Source organism: Callithrix jacchus, chromosome 8, assembly GCF_049354715.1.
Source record: "Callithrix jacchus isolate 240 chromosome 8, calJac240_pri, whole genome shotgun sequence".
Classification (NCBI taxonomy): Eukaryota; Metazoa; Chordata; class Mammalia; order Primates; family Cebidae; genus Callithrix; species Callithrix jacchus.
The window spans coordinates 38,654,557-38,674,564 of NC_133509.1; the positions used below are offsets into that span (position 1 = coordinate 38,654,557).

Genomic DNA, 20,008 nt, shown 5'->3' on the forward strand with positions numbered 1-20,008 from the left:
GTTAGTCACTGCAGTTTCACGGCTGCAACTTCTGGGACAATATTAGGATTCTAAATTTGACCCTGGACTTATTGCCTAGAAGCCTTTTCTAGGCATTTGGGTAAGACACCTGGCTCCTAAACACTATAATTCTTTTCCATCTCAGGTGTAAAAATTCATCAGCCTCATGCTTTTTCCTAAAATCTTACATTTTCTTTTATACATTTTGATAAAAGTATACCTAATAATAGTTGAAAATGTTGCTTGTGTACATGGTGAGAAAAACCTTTTGAATTAAAGTAAATTTATGGGGAGCATGAATTCAGGGCAACTTGAATTTATGTCTCCTGGGTTATAAAGTTAAATAAATAAAATGTAAATTTATACGTAGGAGGACATTTGAATGATGTTTTTGCTTTTAACAGGATTTTACTTAATTTATATAGGTTTAATTCCTTCATATTGCTAAGAAATTTGAATCATTTCTCATCTTTAACCATCAGAATTAAAGGTATTTTTTTGAAAAGTCAGGGGAGAAAAGGAACTGATTTAAAGTAGTTCTATTTTTGTATAATGTAAGCAATTAAGTGAAAAATAAATGCTCTGTTATTTTTAACTAAGCCTAGAGTTCTGCAGCCTCGAATCAAATCCTTTGACTTGAGGATGAAAGGATGTTGACTATAACTAAAATAAAATCTAGAGATCTAGGTTTTACTTCTGGTGTATAGAATATAATGTGACAGTTGTTTTTAAAAGGTCACGGGCATTGATGTGTTTTGAAAGAATGCCTCAAGAAAGTGACTATTAGCAGTTATTTAAATTGACTTGATTTTATTATCAACTTCCTTAGGACAAATAGCTTGAAGTTGGAAGGTATAAAGAAATTGTGGGGGAAAGAAGGCTATCTTCCCAAGAAGGAAAGCAAAACTGGTGATGAAAGTGGAGCTCCACCTATTCCTCAAGAGAGTATAATAGAGAATGTAGATCAAGCTATAACAAAAAAGGATCAATCTCAAGTTCTTACCCAATCTAAAGAGGAGAAAGAAAAGCAGCTACTGGCCTCATCATTATTTGTTGGGCTAGGATCAGAAAGTACAGTCAACCTGGTAAGTAATCAGTTCTATTCCTCTAAGAATCTTTGTCATCTGTTTGTGCCAAAAAACTGGCTCTATGAAAGCTTCTGGCTGTCATCTATATATATGGTGAGAAGTGGCTTCCCTAGTTCTTACTCTCCATCATTTCCCAGCTCCAGAACCACCAATGACACACCTTTTATATTCCTGAAAGAGAAAATGTAGTTGGCTCAACTTCGGTTAGGTGTTCTCTGTAGCCCAGTCAGTGGACAAGGGTCAGGCTCTAAATAAAGTTACAGGTATGACCACGGCCATTCTCACCCCTGTGGGTAGATGGGGCAGTTCTCAAAGAGAAGGGGGATGAATAATAATAATAGTTCAACTGTATTGAACTGTATCTTTGTAAAAAGTATTCCTCAAAATTGTATTTTTTGTAGTGAAAAACAGTAATCAATTTAGATATCTAACTGTAGGAGAATGGTGACATAAATTGTATTCTCCCAGAACGTTTTCCAGCTCTAAGAAAGAACAATAATATTACTTTATTAAAAGAAAAAATACTTAAATGATATATTAAACAAAAAGTACAAAGTTTTATTTATACCTTGTTTATACCTAAGGCTGAAAGGAATTATGCAAAAATGATAATTATATTAAGATTATAATTTTTTAAAGTTTTTATACTGAGGAATTATTTTCATAGTAAAAGAATGACAAGTTGGAGTGAAGGACAGGTGGTGTTTTTGAGCATTTGAGAATACCATGTAATGAATGTATCCTCCTTTTGGTGGCTAATGAACCTATCTTGTACAAAATTTTGGTTAGAGTGACATCCCAGCTCTTTCATTGTCCTCCTCCCATGATGAAGATTCCCCTTCGTTCCTGTCAGTACCAGGCAGGATGGTGTACCATGCTTTACACTGTTTATTTTTGTCCCTTTCTTTTCTAGACTCACCAGTCTAGATCCCATGTCTGTTACACCTGATATTCTCTCTTAAGAAAAAACAAATTGAGCCTAAAAATATTAATAATTAATGTATCTTAATGTTTTCTGAGTTGACATTTGCAGATCATTAGCAAAGTGACTGATCTTGGGTTTTTGAGTGTTCTGACAGGCTGTGATGCGAGAGTACCAACAAATGCTCTGATAAGAGCACACCAAAGTCAGATTACACCCAGGCTCATGGAACCCTGATTTGTGAACTTCATTGCTGGTATACAAGTATTCCTGCCTATTTAACAAGTGCATAGGTTTCAGTTAGATTTTTTTTTTCAGGGGAGCATTCAGGGTGATAATCAGATTTTTTGTGGTGAGTTTGAAATCAGAAATTATTAAGATGTTTTTTCTGTTGATGATTCTAAATTCATTTTGGCTTACCCCTTATATTTCCCCCTAATTCCCACCCAGCTATCACCGAAGAGTGGAAAAATGAGACCCTGAATTCCATGAGGAATTGTGTTGTAACTCAGATGGCATCATAAAGAAAGAGGAGTAGTTAATGATGACATAAAATGAGCATGTGTCCTCTCACTTCTCAGCCCTGATGCTTCCTCTGATACTAGGGCAAAGCAGACAGGATTGGGACTAACTGAATGTGCTCGTTCTGTGTCATGCCTCATTTTGAGTGGCTCTTTTTCTCTAGGAATCCTGTTCCCTACTGTTTTTTCTTATGTTTAGAGTTCTCAGTTACATACATCAAGGCTCTATTGATGTATTTCATTTTTTTTTTCTTTTTTAATTTTTTATTGGATTTTAGGTTTTGGGGTACATGAGCAGAGCATGTAAGACAGTTGCGTAGGAACACACATGGCAGTGTGCTTTTCTTTCCTTCTCCCCTTCACCCACATTTGGCATTTCTCCCCAGGCTATCCGATGTATTTCATTTTAAGTAGCTTTTATTTTTAGGTCTGTGATCCATTTGGGGTTAATTTTTTACATCACTTAGAGGCCAAGGTTGTTTTTTTTTAACCTTCGGTTTCTTATTTCAGCTTTTCTTTTTTTTTTTTGAGATGGTGTCTCTCACTCTTGCCCAGGCTGGAGTGCAGTGGCGCAATCTTGGCTCACTGCAACCTCCACCTCCCAGGTTCAAGCAATTCTCCTGTCTCAGTCTCTCCGGTAGCTGGGATTACAGGCACATGCCACCATGCCCGGCTAATTTTTGTATTATTTATAGAGACGGGTTTCACCATGTTGGCCAGACTGGTCTTGAACTCCTGACTTCAGGTGATTTACCTCCCTTGGGCTGCCAAAGTGCTGGAATTACAGGCATGAGCCACCAGGCCCTGCCTCACCTTCATTTTTAAGCCTTTTTTTTTTGACGATGCAGTGCAAACTGTTTCTTTTTTTTAATTATTTTAACAAAGATGTCACTACAATGTCTTATTAGCTGTATAGCTTCTGACTAACAACAGATTGACAGTGTAGAGAAACAGATCATTAAACTTGAAGACAAAGTAATAGAAACTATCCAAAATGAAACATAGACCAAAAAAAAAAAAAAAAAAAACACCAGAAAAGACCAAGGGAAAAAAAAAAAGGAATAGAAAGCATCAGTAACCTGGGGAACAGTTAACAGGCAGTCTAATATACATCTTTTTTTTTGAGATGGAATCTTGCTCTGTTGCCCAGGCTGGAGTACGTGTTATGATCTCAGCTCACTGCAACCTCCCCCTCCCAGGTTCAAGTGATTCTCCCACCTCAGTCTCCTGAGTAGCTGGGGTTACAGGCACATGCCACTCCGCCTATATTTGTTGTTTTTTTTTTTTTTTAATTTTTTATTTGATTATAGGTTTTGGGGTACATGAGCAGAGCATGCAAGACAGTTGCGTAGGTACACACATGGCAGTGTGCTTTGCTTTTCTTCTCCCCTTCACCCACATTTGGCATTTCTCCCCAGGCTATCCCTCCCCACCTCACCCTCCCACTGGCCCTCCCCTTTTCCCCCCAATAGACCCCAGTGTTTAGTACTCCCCTTTCTGTGTCCATGTGTTCTCATTTTTCATCACCCACCTATGAGTGAGAATATGCGGTGTTTCATTTTCTGTTCTTGTGTCAGTTTGCTGAGGATGATGTTCTCCAGATTCATCCATGTCCCTACAAACGACACGAACTCATCATTTCTGATTGCTGCATAATATTCCATGGTGTATATGTGCCACATTTTTCCAATCCAGTCTATCATCAATGGGCATTTGGGTTGATTCCAGGTCTTTGCTATTGTAAACAATGCTGCAATGAACATTCGTGTACATGTGTCCTTATAGTAGAAGGATTTATAGTCTTTTGGATATATACCCAGTAATGGGATTGCTGGGTCAAATGGAATTTCTATTTCTAAGGCCTTGAGGAATCGCCACACTGTCTTCCACAATGGTTGAACTAATTTACACTCCCACCAACAGTGTAAAAGTGTTCCTTTTTCTCCACATCCTCTCCAGCATCTGTTGTCTCCAGATTTTTTAATGATCGCCATTCTAACTGGCGTGAGATGGTATCTCAATGTGGTTTTGATTTACATCTCTCTGATGACCAGTGACAATGAGCATTTTTTCATATGATTGTTGGCCTCATATATGTCTTCTTTCGTAAAGTATCTGTTCATATCCTTTGCCCACTTTTGAATGGGCTTGTTTGTTTTTTTCCTGTAAATCTGCTTGAGTTCTTTGTAAATTCTGGATATCAGCCCTTTGTCAGATGGGTAGACTGCGAAAATTTTTTCCCATTCTGTTGGTTGCCGATCCACTCTAGTGACTGTTTCTTTTGCCGTGCAGAAGCTGTGGAGTTTGATTAGGTCCCATTTGTCTATTTTGGCTTTTGTTGCCAATGCTTTTGGTGTTTTGTTCATGAAGTCCTTGCCTACTCCTATGTCCTGGATAGTTTTGCCTAGATTTCCTTCTAGGGTTTTTATGGTGCCAGGTCTTATGTTTAAGTCTTTAATCCATCTGGAGTTAATTTTAGTGTAAGGTGTCAGAAAGGGGTCCAGTTTCTGCTTTCTGCACATGGCTAGCCAGTTTTCCCAACACCATTTGTTAAACATGGAATCCTTGCCCCATTGCTTGTTTTTGTCAGGTTTATCAAAGATTGTATAGTTGTATGTATGTTGTGTTGCCTCCGGTGCCTCTGTTTTGTTCCATTGGTCTATATCTCTGTTTTGGTACCAGTACCATGCTGTTTTGATTACTGTAGCCTTGTAGTATAGTTTGAAATCGGTAGTGTGATGCCCCCCGCTGTGTTCGTTTTGCTTAGAATTGACTTGGCTATGCGGGCTCTCTTTTGGTTCCATATGAAGTTCATGGTGGTTTTTTCCAGTTCTGTGAAGAAAGTCAATGGTAGCTTGATGGAGATAGCGTTGATTCTGTAAATTACTTTGGGCAGTATAGCCATTTTCACGATATTAATTCTTCCTAACCATGAACATGGAATGTTTCTCCATCTGTTTGTGTCCTCTCTGATTTCATTGAGCAGTGGTTTGTAGTTCTCCTTGAAGAGGTCCCTTACGTTCCTTGTGAGTTGTATTCCAAGGTATTTTATTCTTTTTGTAGCAATTGCGAATGGCAGTTCGCTCTTGATTTGGCTTTCTTTAAGTCTGTTATTGGTGTAGACGAATGCTTGTGATTTTTGCACATTGATTTTATAGCCTGAGACTTTGCTGAAGTTGTTTATCAGTTTCAGGAGTTTTTGGGCTGAGGCGATGGGGTCTTCTAGGTATACTATCATGTCGTCTGCAAATAGAGACAATTTGGCTTCCACCTTTCCTATTTGAATACCCTTTATTTCTTTTGCTTGCCTGATTGCTCTGGCTAGAACTTCCAGTACTATATTGAATAGGAGTGGTGAGAGAGGGCATCCTTGTCTAGTGCCAGATTTCAAAGGGAATGCTTCCAGTTTTTGCCCATTCAGTATGATATTGGCTGTTGGTTTGTCATAAATAGCTTTTATTACTTTGAGATACGTTCCATCGATACCGAGTTTATTGAGGGTTTTTAGCATAAAGGGCTGTTGAATTTTGTCAAATGCCTTCTCTGCGTCAATTGAGATAATCATGTGGTTTTTGTTTTTGGTTCTGTTTATGTGGTGAATTACGTTGATAGACTTGTGTATGTTGAACCAGCCTTGCATCCCCGGGATGAATCCTACTTGATCATGATGAATAAGTTTTTTGATTTGCTGTTGCCATCGGCTTGCCAATATTTTATTGAAGATTTTTGCATCTATGTTCATCATGGATATTGGCCTGAAGTTTTCTTTTCTCGTTGGGTCTCTGCCGGGTTTTGGTATCAGGATGATGTTGGTCTCATAAAATGATTTGGGAAGGATTCCCTCTTTTTGGATTGTTTGAAATAGTTTTAGAAGGAATGGTACCAGCTCCTCCTTGTGTGTCTGGTAGAATTCGGCTGTGAACCCGTCTGGACCTGGGCTTTTTTTGTGAGGTAGGCTCTTAATTGCTGCCTCGACTTCAGACCTTGTTATTGGTCTATTCATAGTTTCAGCTTCCTCCTGGTTTAGGCTTGGGAGGACACGGGAGTCCAGGAATTTATCCATTTCTTCCAGGTTTACTAGTTTATGCGCATATAGTTGTTTGTAATATTCTCTGATGATGGTTTGAATTTCTGTGGAATCTGTGGTGATTTCCCCTTTATCATTTTTTATTGCATCTATTTGGTTGTTCTCTCTCTTTTTTTTAATCAATCTGGCTAGTGGTCTGTCTATTTTGTTGATCTTTTCAAAAAACCAGCTCTTGGATTTATTGATTTTTTGAAGGGTTTTTCGTGTCTCAATCTCCTTCAGCTCAGCTCTGATCTTAGTAATTTCTTGTCTTCTGCTGGGTTTTGAGTTTTGTTGATCTTGCTCCTCTAGCTCTTTCAATTTTGACGATATGGTGTCAATTTTGGATCTCTCCATTCTCCTCATATGGGCACTTACTGCTATATACTTTCCTCTAGAGACTGCTTTAAATGTGTCCCAGAGGTTCTGGCACGTTGTGTCTTCGTTCTCATTGGTTTCGAAGAACTTCTTTATTTCTGCCTTCATTTCGTTGTTTACCCAGTCAACATTCAAGAGCCAGTTGTTCAGTTTCCATGAAGCTGTGCGGTTCTGGGTCGGTTTCTGAATTCTGAGTTCTAACTTGATTGCACTATGGTCTGAGAGGCTGTTTGTTATGATTTCAGTTGTTTTGCATTTGTTGAGCAGTGCTTTACTTCCAATTATGTGGTCAATTTTAGAGTAGGTGTGATGTGGTGCTGAGAAGAATGTGTATTCTGTGGATTTGGGGTGGAGAGTTCTGTAAATGTCCACCAGGTTTGCTTGCTCCAGGTCTGAGTTCAAGCCCTGGATATCCTTGTTGATTTTCTGTCTGGTTGATCTGTCTAGTATTGACAGTGGAGTGTTAAAGTCTCCCACTATTATTGTGTGGGAGTCTGAGTCCTTTTGTAAGTCATTAAGAACTTGCCTTATGTATCTGGGTGCTCCTTTGTTGGGTCCATATATGTTTAGGATCGTTAGCTCTTCTTGTTGTATCGATCCTTTTACCATTATGTAATGGCCTTCTTTGTCTCTTTTGATCTTTGTTGCTTTAAAGTCTATTTTATCAGAGATGAGAATTGCAACTCCTGCTTTTTTTTGCTTTCCATTAGCTTGGTAAATCTTCCTCCATCCCTTTATTTTGAGCCTTTGTGTATCCTTGCATGTGAGATGGGTTTCCTGGATACAGCACACTGATGGGTTTTGGATTTTTATCCAATTTGCCAGTCTGTGTCTTTTGATTGGTGTGTTTAGTCCATTTACATTTAGGGTTAATATTGTTATGTGTGAATTTGATACTGCCATTTTGATGCTAAGTGGCTGTTTTGCCTGTTAGTTGTTGTAGATTCTTCATTATGTTGAAGCTCTTTAGCATTCAGTGTGATTTTGGAATGGCTGGTACTGATTGATCCTTTCTATGTGTAGTGCCTCTTTTAGGAGCTCTTGTAAAGCAGGCCTGGTGGTGACAAAATCTCTGAGTACTTGCTTGTTCGCAAAGGATTTTATTCTTCCTTCACTTCTGAAGCTCAGTTTGGCTGGATATGAAATTCTGGGTTGAAAGTTCTTTTCTTTAAGAATGTTGAATATTGGCCCCCACTCTCTTCTGGCTTGTAGTGTTTCTGCCGAGAGATCTGCTGTGAGTCTGATGGGCTTCCCTTTGTGGGTGACCCGACCTTTCTCTCTGGCTGCCCTTAGTATTCTCTCCTTTATTTCAACCCTGTTGAATCTGACGATTATGTGCCTTGGGGTTGCTCTTCTTGCGGAATATCTTTGTGGTGTTCTCTGTATTTCCTGAAATTGAGTGTTGGCTTGTCTTGCTAGGTGGGGGAAATTTTCCTGGATGATGTCCTCAAGAGTATTTTCCAGCTTGGATTCATTCTCTTCGTCCCCTTCTGGTACACCTATCAAACGTAGGTTAGGTCTTTTCACATAGTCCCACATTTCTTGGAGACTTTGTTCATTCCTTTTTGCGCTTTTTTCTCTGATCTTGGTTTCTCGTTTTATTTCATTGAGTTGGTCTTCGACTTCAGATATTCTTTCTTCTGCTTGGTCAATTCGGCTATTGAAACTTGTGTTTGCTTCGCGCCCTGTGGGGATTGCTGGGTAGGGCCGGCCGCCGCCGCCCCGGCTGCCGGCTTCGCCAGGCAGACCTACTGCCTGGTGTCCCGTGTCTTTTTTATGCTTGGGAGTTTCCCCGTTCTGTGGGCAACAAAGATCAGTCTGGAAATGCCGCTCTGACTCACCGTTTGCGGATTCAACGAGAAGAGCTCCAATCCTGGGTTGTTCTCACAGCGCCATCTTGAGTCCTCCCCCCTGTTGTTTTTTTAAGTAGAGACAGGGTTTCACCATGTTAGCCAAGCTGGTCTCGAACTCCTAGCCTCAAGTGATCTGCCCACTTCAGCCTCTCAAAGTGCTGGGCCAGACATGAGCCACCATGCCTGGCCTCTAATATACATCTAACTTGAATTCCAAACTGCTGAAAATAACTACTATTTAAATAATAACTACTACTTAATAGGAATTATTTTCTGTAGTTTTTGTGCCCCCTTGTTTTTGTGTTAATAAAATGTTAGTTCTTGTTGGGGACTTCTGAATTTGGAGGTGAGAGACAAAAATCATCTGTTTAGAATTGAAGAAGGTGTTGGGGCTTGAGGAGAGTGATGGAGAATGTATGAAAAGAGAACTAGAATTTGGTTGACTAGAATTATGTAAAGGATGCTGTGTAGCTTTGAAGCCCCCCAGAGGGGTGGAGGTATAGGGTAGTGCCAGTCTGTTGTACTGATTTTACATAGAACTTTGAGAGGCAAGGGAACACTTGAACCATCACTCCTCTTACATAGATTCACAGACCATTCTTCAGAAGGTTTAGACCAAGGATGGCAAGTTTGCCATTCTATCTTCTGAATGTGTGGCAAACATCACTAGTCAGTTATTGAATTCTTTCCTACTGAGTGTTCCAGTCAGCTACTGCCAATTAATTATTGAAGGAAAACCAGTTTTTCTTTCCTGCTTACTAACTCACAGGCCATGAAATCATGATTATTATAGATGACTAAAACAGAGGTTGGGTCATCCCTGCATTCAAGAGTAACTTAGACTTACAGAACAACTATGGCAACTCAAAAAATGGCCAAGTCTCTCACTGTTTTTTAATTTGTTCAGTTCTGTACTATATTATTCTGAAATCTAACAAGTTTTTTGTTCATGAATGACCTTTTAACCTTATTTCTTTTTCTGATTCCATATATTATTATGTTTTATTTTTGCAGCTGGGAAAAGCAGATACCGTGTCTCACAAGTTCAGAAGGAAATCAAAAGTCAAGGAGACTAAAAGTGGTGAAACAACCACTACTCATAATATGACCTGTTCTTCCTTTAGTTCTTTGTCAAGCGTGGCATACGAAGACGATTATTATTTGAATACTTTGCATGATAGAGGAGACAAAGAGTTAAAGAAATTTTCTCTCAATTCCGAACTTTTGGATTCTGAGTCACTCACAGAACTGCCCTTGGTTGAGAAATTCTCAAACCGCAGTATGTCTACACCTTCGTTGTTTGCTGATAACAACATGGAAATTTTTCACCCTCCTCAATATACTGCAGCCTCAGTTGCCAATGAAAGCTCTTTAGCTTCATCTTTTTTGGAAGAAACTACTGAATACATACACTCAGATGTTATGGAAGTCTGTAATAATGAAACCATATCAGTGTCTTCTAACAAAGTTTGGAAAGATGATTGTTTATTGATGGTCTGGTCAGTCACTAATAAGAGTGGTTTGGAATTGAAAAATGCTAACTTAGAAATTTTTCCTGCAGAAAATTTCAAGGTATTATTGTTTTATTTTCAGTGTGTATTTTGTGTTCTCTTTTCCTGTACTCTTTAAATGTCTCATTTCACTTTTGTCATAAACACTAAAATGAAATTCTCAAATTATTTAGCAAAGTGGAACATTAAGAAGTAAAGATACTGAAGAATAAATGGTATATTGTTTCCTTCTCTCACTAGTTTATTTTTATATACTGAGTGCTCAGGTATCAGTTCTGTTTCTTCCCCAGCTCTAACAGAGATTGCCATTGTGATTGCAGGAAGTATGTTTAATTGCATTATTGTATGAATGTCCTTGGTGGAGTTATAAAGGGATTTGACCAGTATATTTATCTTCCACAAAATTGGCCCAGATTCTTGTATGAGCTAGAATGTGTTGAATGGGATATGGTCTTTGCCACTGACCAGAGCAAAAGTTCCTCATACTAGATGTGCATTAGAATCACCTTTGGGCCCGGACGAGGTGGCTCACACCTGTAATCCCAGAACTTTGGCAGGCCGAGGCAGGTGGATCACGAGGTCAGGAGTTTGAGATCAGCCTGGCCAGCATGGTGAAACCCCGTCTCTACTGAAAATACAAAACTAGCCAGACGCAGTTGCAGATGCCTGTAATCCCAGCTACTCAGGAGGCTGAGGCAGGAGAATGGCTTGAACCCGGGAGGTAGAGGTTGCAGTGAGCCAAGATTGCACCACTGTATTCTAGCCTGGGCAACAAAGGGAGACTCTGTCTCAAAAAAAAAAAAAGAATCACCTGTGGAACTTAAAAAAACAGACAAAACCTATCCCAGTTGCCTTAACTCTACCACCAGAGCTTGGGGGTAGAGAATGAGAACAGATGACACGTGTATTTGTATTTATTTTTAAATTCTCTTTAAAATTATTTTAAAACTCTCCTATCTTTAAAAACCTAGGGCCGGCCACGATAATTAGAGTTTTAACTATAATGCCGTTTGTTAACACAATTTTGATGTGTGTATAATTATTATTCCTTCATTATCTGTTCTAGTGAATTTTTCTCAAGTAAAGTTGTCAGTCATCTTCATCATGTAGTTTGTTATTAACTTCCCACATTAGTATGATTTGTGCCACTTGAATTAAATAGAAAATTGGTAGTCTTATAATAGTCTGTAATTGATCCCTTACTTCTTCAACACTTTTACTACTTTTATTTGCAGGTCACTGAGCAACCTGGATGCTGTTTGCCTAAAGTGGAAGCAGAAAGCACCAAAAGCTTTCAATATAGTGTGCAGATAGAAAAACCTTTTACAGAAGGAAATCTTTCTGGTTTTATTAGTTATCATATGATGGATACTCATTCTGCTCAGCTGGAATTTTCTGTAAACTTATCACTATTAGATTTCATTAGGTAAATATTTTGTGAAGTGTTAATTCAAGTTGTTTGTTCAGCAACTATTTTTTAGATCTCTTCTCTAGATGGAGGCACTATGCTGCATGCTAGGGAGTATAACAGTTAAAAACTACACATAATTCCTACCTTAGAGGAATTTCTAGTCTATGGAGGAGACATGGAACAATTACATAAATATATATGTAATTATGAATTGTGCTAAAAAGAGAAAATAAATGGTAAAATGAGGGATTATAATATGAGACCTAATTTAGGTTGGAGTTGGTTGGTGATATGGAAAAACTTGTGAGAGAAAGTAAATTTAAACTAAATAACTCCAAAGATTCTGCATGGCTTTTAAAAAGTTTCTCTCATTTGTAATTTATTCAATTATTTCATAACATCTGTTTGTTAAGCCTTAGAGAAATGTGAGAAAATTGCTCAACATAGTTATTAAACTTTTACTAAACATGCAGTTTTTAACCATAGTACTAGATACCATGCAGTGTTACCAAATTAATTGAAAACAGTATCTTATCTGCTCTAATTTTGTTTTATAAATGTATTATACTGTTTTTGAACTTTAAAAAAATGATCAAGAGTACAGAATACCAATGAATATCTCTATATTTTTTTAACCTCCACATGTCACTTCTGTTACAGTACTCTAATTTTTTGTTCATTCTTTTTTTTTTTTTTTTTTTTTTGAGACGGTCTTGCTGTGTCACCCAGGCTGGAATGTAATGGCATGCTTATGACTCACTGCAGCCTCGACCTCCCAGGCTCAAGTGATCCTCCCTCCTGAGCCTCCTGAGTAGTTGGGACTGCCACCATGCCAGCTAATTTTTTTGTTTTTTGCAGAGACAGGGTTTTGTCATGTTGCTCAGGCTAGTCTTGAACTCTTGGGCCCAAGTGATCTGTTTGCCTTGGCCTCCCAAAGTGCTGGGATTAGGGGTGAGGGCCACTATACCCAGCCTTTCCTGTTCTTTAAAGTCTTTTAGTAATAACTTAACTGTCAGTCTATTAGAGTACTGTATGTCTGTGGTGCTGTATAAGATAAAATCCAGCCTTCAAAAAACTTACATTCTGTGATTGTGGAGGTGTATCCCATGGCGAACCTTAGTAATCAGAAGAATCATGGTATATATAACACAGATATTTGTTCTGTGTATATTAATAAAATCCTCTGTATCTTTAAGAAAAATGTCTTTCTTGTCAGATCAGTAGAAACTTATTATAAAACTTAAATGCTATAGAAAAATATAAGTAGAATATAAAAGTTCTTTGTAGTTCTATCCCCAGAGATACCCAGTTTTAACTGTTTGATCTTTAGTCTCCTGAACCTTTTAAAAAAAATGCATTTGTGAAAATTGTTTCTTTTGGTCTAATTTGTTTAAGGTGCTAGATCTTCCTATTCATATTCTTTTACATAACTTTGATAAAGTATTCCATTATCCCCAAATTCAAATTATATATGACAGAAAAGTTCATATTATATTTGAAAGATTTATGAAATTACTTGGTAAAATCTTACTAGAATGACTAGTAGAGAGAACTGAGTGATTTGTTGAAATGACATTTTAAACTTAATAGTATTACCTGCTTTCAGTAGTTTCATCAGGTTAGAGGATGATACTCATTATTTTTAGCATATTTGAGTTTAAAAATATAAATCTTATGGGACCCAGATGGACAATGATGTTTTATTCTCATGAGGCATTTGAAATTTGTTTAGAATCATTGCACTTTTTTTGATGTATAATTTTAAACATTATTTTCAGACCATTAAAAATCTCAAGTGAAGACTTTGGCAAACTGTGGTTATCCTTCGCAAATGATGTGAAACAAAATGTAAAAATGTCAGAATCTCAAGCTGCACTGCCTTCTGTTCTAAAGACTCTGCAACAGAAATTAAGACTCCATGTTGTTGACGTTATAGGTTCGTAGAGTTATAAAAAGGCAATTCCGTATTTATAGGAGCTTTCTTACAATTGGAACACAAACTCTTATAAGTGTCAGATTTCTTAGAGCTTTATTTCAGGTTGCCACTGTCTTTCTGATGAGTGTGTTTTTCAGACTATATTAAAGAATTTTTTAATTGGAATATACACATACATAAAATATACCATTTTAATAATTTTAAAAAATGTAGTTAAGTGGCATCAAGTATATTCAGACTGTTGTGCAACAGTCAACATCATCTGTCTTTAGAACTTTTTCATCTTCTTTAACTGTAACACTATACCCATTAAACACTAACTCCACCTTTCCCCTTCTTCTCCATCTCCTGGCAACTTCCATTTTACCTCTTGTCTCTATGAACGTGACTATCTTAGGTACTTTATATAAGTGGAATCATACTATACTTGTCCTTTTGTATCGGGCTTATTTTGCTGAGCATAATGTCTTCAAGGTTGATCTATGTTGTAGCATATGTCAGAATTTTTTTCCTTCCTAAGTTTGAATACTAGTTCATGTTGTGAATGTGATACATTTTGTTTATTCATGTGTAAATGGATACTTGGATTACTTCTACTTTTTGGCTTTTGGTGAATAATGCTGTTATGAACAGGGTTATACAAATATTGCTGTTTGTGTCCCTGCTTTCAGTTCTTCATTTGGTTATATACCTTGAATTGGAATTGCTGGATTATAAGGTTATTATGGATTTAATTAATTAATTAATTTTTTGGAGACAGAGGCTTACTTTATCACCCATGCTGGAGTGCAGTGGTATGATCTAGGCTCACTGCAACTTCCACCTTCCAGGTTCAAGCAATTCTTGTGCCTTAGCCTCCCGAGTAGCTGGGATTACAGGTGTGTGCCACCATGCTCAGCTAATTTTTTGTATTTTTTAGTGGGCAGCAGGTTTTCACCATGTTGCCCAGGCAGGTCTAGAACTCCTGAGCTTAAATGATCTGCTCGCCTTGGCCTCCCAAAGTGCTGGGATTACAGGCATGAACTACTGCGCCTGGCCTAGATTTAATTTTCTGAGAAACCATATTATTTTCACAGCAACTGTACCAATTTACATTCCCACCAGCAATGTACGAGGGTTCCAGTTTCTCCACATCTTCATCAACACTTGTTACTATCTGTTTTTTTCTTTAATATTAGCTACCCTAATGGATATGAAGTACAGTATCTCATTGTGGTTTCAATTTAGTTTCCTTAGTGATTAGTGATATTGAGTATGTTTTCATGTGCTTATTAGCTATTTGTGTGTCTTCTTGGAGAAATGTCTGTTAAATTCCTTTTGCATTAAATCATTTTTCACTTTTGTTTTGTTGTAGGCAATGAAGGGCTATTGGCCTGTCAGCTGCTGCCATCCATCCCCTGCTTACTGCATTGCCGAGTTCATGCAGATGTATTAGCCCTGTGGTTCAGATCCTCCTGCTCTACTCTTCCTGACTATTTGTTATATCAGTGTCAAAAGGTGATGGAGGGATCCTAGCAGAAGCTCTGCTAAATTTTACTTCATCAAGATAATGGTTTACATAGATAAAGTTATTTACCAAAGTAAAAAGAACTCTTGGTACTTCTAATGAAAGCGGGGATTATTGCAAGTGTGGTTTATATGTTTTCTTTATGATTCCTGGTCAAGAAAGATCCCCCAAACTGTATCCTAACCTTTAACTCAGGATTGTACAGTATGTTTGGGTCCCCCAAAAAGTGACCTAAGCTAATGTTATAAACTGCTAATGATTTATATACCACTTAGTGTGTAGAGTGACTGAAAATATTTATTTTGTTATAAATAATTTTATAGCAAGTTTACTCTAGTGCTAGCTAATTTGTAATAAAGCCAAGTCTTAGTTCTCTGCATTAATTGAAGGGAGACATGAAATTGATAATCTCAAACCTAATTCATATTTGGCTTTGGAATGCAGTGTATGTTTTTTGGTAGGCAAGTCAATACTTTTGATTATGTTTTGCTTAGATCAGTGTTGAACTAAGTTGGCATAGCATACACTAACAGTTGTAGAAGATCCATGAGCATGCTGGATATTGTGGGAATCCAATCTGTGGTATATTTTTCTTATTATAGATAACTCTTACACGTAATTCCAGATAATCTGGTTATGAAATTTGCCTGTTTTACGCTTGGATTTATTTTAAAATTCAAAGCAAATCACTCTATTCTTATTTTTGAAACTCAGAGCCATTTTCAAAATATCATATGGAAAAAAAACCCGTAGGAGCACACAGTAACAAAGCAAACAGTTACAAAAAGGACTTTTTAGTTATAACAAATATTTTAGTTGCCACTTAGGTCCTTTTGGCAAATTAAAATTTGTGATTAGAGTATAAATGGCAAAACCATCTTCTCCTGGCCTTTGAATCCACTAGTACTCAATGGATATAGCTGAAGCAGAGACTGTCTAAGTATAGCATACAGGTTCTTCAGTAAAATATATAATTTTCATGTTATAGTTATGCCTGTGTGGCCTGTATCAGCACTGTTATCAGTAAAAGAAGTTAAGCCTTTATATGAATGATGGACCAAAATATTGAGGTTGTACATTAACTGAAATATTATTTTATAAAATCTTATGGTGCTGTGGAAAATATTTATTATTTCACTTTTTCCTGACACTTCACCGTAGAGACTGTTCAGGTAAGTCATTACAGTTTTAAGTCATTACAGTTAATAATCTGGTTAATTGGTACTTTTAGTCACCCAGGTCAGGAATTCTGATTTTAGGTTATCTCATTAATCATAGCTGGTAAAGAAGCTAGGGAGATTCCTCAGAGCTAATAGAGATCATTAGTCATTTGTGTCAAGAGTATTCCTCCCTAAAAACAAAAGCAGTATTTTCTTTCTCAATTTTTAAGTTATTCATTAAAAAATATGCAACATCTTGTTAATTTTATTCTTTTAAAAACATACATTGAAATCTTGCTACAAAAGTAATAAGTGACTGGAATTTCCTGCATAATAGATTCCTGCTTTTAAATAGATGAGATTCAACCCCAGGCTCTCAGCGGTATCATAATGAACGGAGTATGCTGACTCCAGGGGTGTGGTGGACACTGGTAGCTAGCCTTATCAGCTCCCTCATTTCTACCTCTGTCAGCAGCACTCTTGCCCCTTACCTGATTCTGCTATGACTCTGACAGAGAGGAAGTGCCTTCTCACTTTGCAGAGGAATTCAGCATGTCACAAAGGAGGTGCTCCAATTTTTTGTTTTCTTACTTCCCTGTCTTTGCCTAGTTACTGAGGCTAGGTCAAGTGTGTAAGATGCTGAGAACACATGGACTGCTACCAGAGAGATCTGCTGCTTCGTTATAGGATATATTTGTGAGTAGTAGCTGCAGTTGTCATGCTTGGCATGCAGAGCTGTCTAATGGGTGGGAGACATGTAATGGTAAATTTAGGGCTGGGAGCTTGATTTTGGGTCTCTCCAAAGGAATGTGGTATCACTTTTGTTCTTTCTGAACCCACTAAATAAAAAGTAGGGTAACAGGGTTTCTACTGAAATGTTTATTAGAATGTTTACAGTTTTTATATTTTTATGATTTTAAAAAGAAATAATAATAGAAGAATAGATTTTAAGGAACTTCAGAGCAGTATATATTCTGTCTAAACTCATTGAATGTTTTGAGTTATAAATCAGGCATCATCAACCTTTATTTTTGCATTGCAGGAGTTGTGACTATAAAGTAGGGAGAATTTATTTTATTTATTTATTTTTTGAGATGGAGTTTTGCTGTTGTTGCTCAGGCTAGAGTGCAATGGTGCAGCCTTCGCTCACCGCAACCTTCGCCTCCTGGGTTCAAGTGATTCTCCTGTCTCAGCCTCCTGAATAGCTGGGATTACAGGCATGCACCACCACACCTGGCTAATTTTTTTGTACTTTTAGTAGAGACTGGATTTCTCCATGTTGGTCAGGCTGGTCTTAAACTCCTGACTTCAGGTGATCCGCCTACCTCAGCCTTCCAAAGTGCTGGGATTACAGGCATCAGCCACCAAGCCCAGCTGAATTATTTTTGTGGGTAAACTCATTCTCTTTACCTAATAGTCATAATTTAGTCAGTGAAGGGACAACATCTGGGGTAAGAGGTATGGAAGAGATGCTCAGCTTTGTGAATTTTGTGCCAGGCATCTTTGCTGAAAATGGAAATGGCAGCAAGTGTGAATCTGGGGGAATATAAGGGATGACGAAAAGCCTTAAGAGTAGGTGGAGGAAGAAGGGTCAGACTCCTACCAGAATAGTCCCTGTGGAGGCAGGTAGATCAGAGCTCTGGGTTTGAAAGTGGGCCTAAGTAAGGGTCCTGCTAGAGAAACTGCAGATAGAAGCTGAGCAGTTACCAACTGCTAATGTGCCAAGTATACCAAGCACAGCGTGTGTTCTGTAGAGGAGCATTATTTTAAACAATGTTTTGTCATCTACCAAAATAATTGTTGTAAAAGCATAGTATTTTATTTTTTCATTTTATGTCAGCAATGTTTTAAAATATTGATCTGTTTATCTTATATTTTTATGGATAAATGTGATATTTGCCTGATAATTGTGAGCCACTGAAAGTGCACTGAACCTATTCACATGTCTTTAAGATGTTTTGCTGTGTTAAAATTTTAGGAGAGAAAAATGCAAGTGCATAATAATTTAATAGGCATTTATTACTTTATTTTGGAGTTGAATTCTATAATTGGAAAAAGTTCAGTAATGTAATAAATACAAAGTGATCTGTACTGTCTTTTGGTCTATATGTTCTTTATTAACTGAGTAGCTTAATATGAAATAATATTATTTAATCAGTAATTTGGTAGACATTAGCTAAAAAGAGCAGGAGCAATTGGAATGGGATGAAAAGAATGATTTATTCATTACAGCGCCCCCCCCTCCAAATCTTGTCTAATTGGTTAAAAGTAAAGGTAGTGCTATTTCTCTTTCTGTATGATGGTCAGAAAGAACTTTTTGGGCTTCAGACAAATTATAGCATTGATCGATTCTCAGGATGCCTGTCCATATCCCCTGCTTTCACCTTAGGCTGACCAGAGCATTTAAAGCAGAGCATTGTTTCCATCATGTGCTTCCTTTATAGATGTCTGAAGATGCCAGAAGCACAGTAAATCTACTAGAAACGTAGTGACCAAAGAATCTGAGTGTGCTGGCCATCTCTGCATTGTGTATCCTAAGGCACAAAGCTAGATCAGAAATGGAGTTTAAATCCTACTGATTTGTTTCTCTTGTTGGCTACAATGTATATCAAGTAAAAAAAAAAAAAAACAAAAACCCTGAGACTTGAAGCTCCATCTTTGGGGCACTAAAGTCAACAAAAAGGAGGTTTAAATGTACCACACTCAACTGTAGCAATTGAAAAGAAGGGAGCTGTTGAAGGGAGGGGTGGCCTGCAGTCCTATGGGCCAGGGCTGATGATTGTTTGGTAGTTTCTGGTTTATGTGTATGCATAGTGGGAGACTATGATCTTTTTGTGCTTAGGAACTCTGTGTGTATATAGAGTTTTTGTTTTTTTGATAGACTATTTTTTAAGACATTATTTTTTTGAGCAGTTGCAGGTTCAAGCAAAATTGAGAGGAACAGAGGTTTCCCATATACTCCCTCCTCCCACATGCATGCATAGACTCCCCATTATGAGCATCCCTTACCAAAGTGTTACATTTGTTATAATTCATGAACGTACCTTGACATATTGTTATCACCAAATATTTTACATTATAGTTCACTCATTGTGTACATTCTATGGGTTTAGACATATGTATGACATGAATCTACCAGTGTAGTATCATACAGAGTGTGTTCACTGTATTAGAAATCCTCTGTGCTCTGCCTGCTTGTCCCTTCCACTCTCCTACCCCCAGCCCCTAGTAACCACTGATATTTTTTACTATCTCCCTAGTTTTGCCTTATCCAGAGAATATCATATAGTTGGAATAATATAGTAGTAGCCTTTTCAGATTGTTTTCATGTAGTTAATATGCATTTAAGTTTCCTCCATATCTTTTCATGGCTTTTTAGCATTGAAAAATTCACTGTGTATACCAAGCTTTTTTGATCCATTCACTTTAAGATGTGGTTCCTTCCAAGTTTTGGCAATTATGAATAAAGCTGCTATAAACATTGTATACAGATTTTTGTGTAGACATGTCTTCAGCTCCTTTGGGCAAATACCAAGGAGCATGATTGCTGGATCCTATGTTAAGAGTGTGTTTGTTCTGTGAGAAACTGCCAAATTGTCTTCCAAAGTGCCTGTATTATTTTGCGTTCCTGCCAGCAAAGATTGCTGTTGCTCCA

The 20,008-nt window shown here is 37.5% G+C and overlaps 1 protein-coding gene across 1 annotated transcript in view; it reads left to right on the top strand.

Annotated features, from left to right (window-relative positions):
- The window catches only part of AP4E1 (adaptor related protein complex 4 subunit epsilon 1), a 97,882-nt gene extending 79,433 nt beyond the window's left edge, over nucleotides 1-18,449 (top strand). Inside the window, exons 17-21 of the mRNA XM_002753482.7 lie at nucleotides 830-1,085; nucleotides 9,843-10,400; nucleotides 11,575-11,765; nucleotides 13,529-13,686; nucleotides 15,041-18,449. Of these exons, the coding sequence (XP_002753528.3) occupies nucleotides 830-1,085; nucleotides 9,843-10,400; nucleotides 11,575-11,765; nucleotides 13,529-13,686; nucleotides 15,041-15,201 (1,324 nt within the window). The 3' untranslated portion in view covers nucleotides 15,202-18,449. The remainder of the gene's footprint in view (nucleotides 1-829; nucleotides 1,086-9,842; nucleotides 10,401-11,574; nucleotides 11,766-13,528; nucleotides 13,687-15,040) is intronic.
- The last annotated feature ends 1,559 nt before the right edge of the window (nucleotides 18,450-20,008 follow it).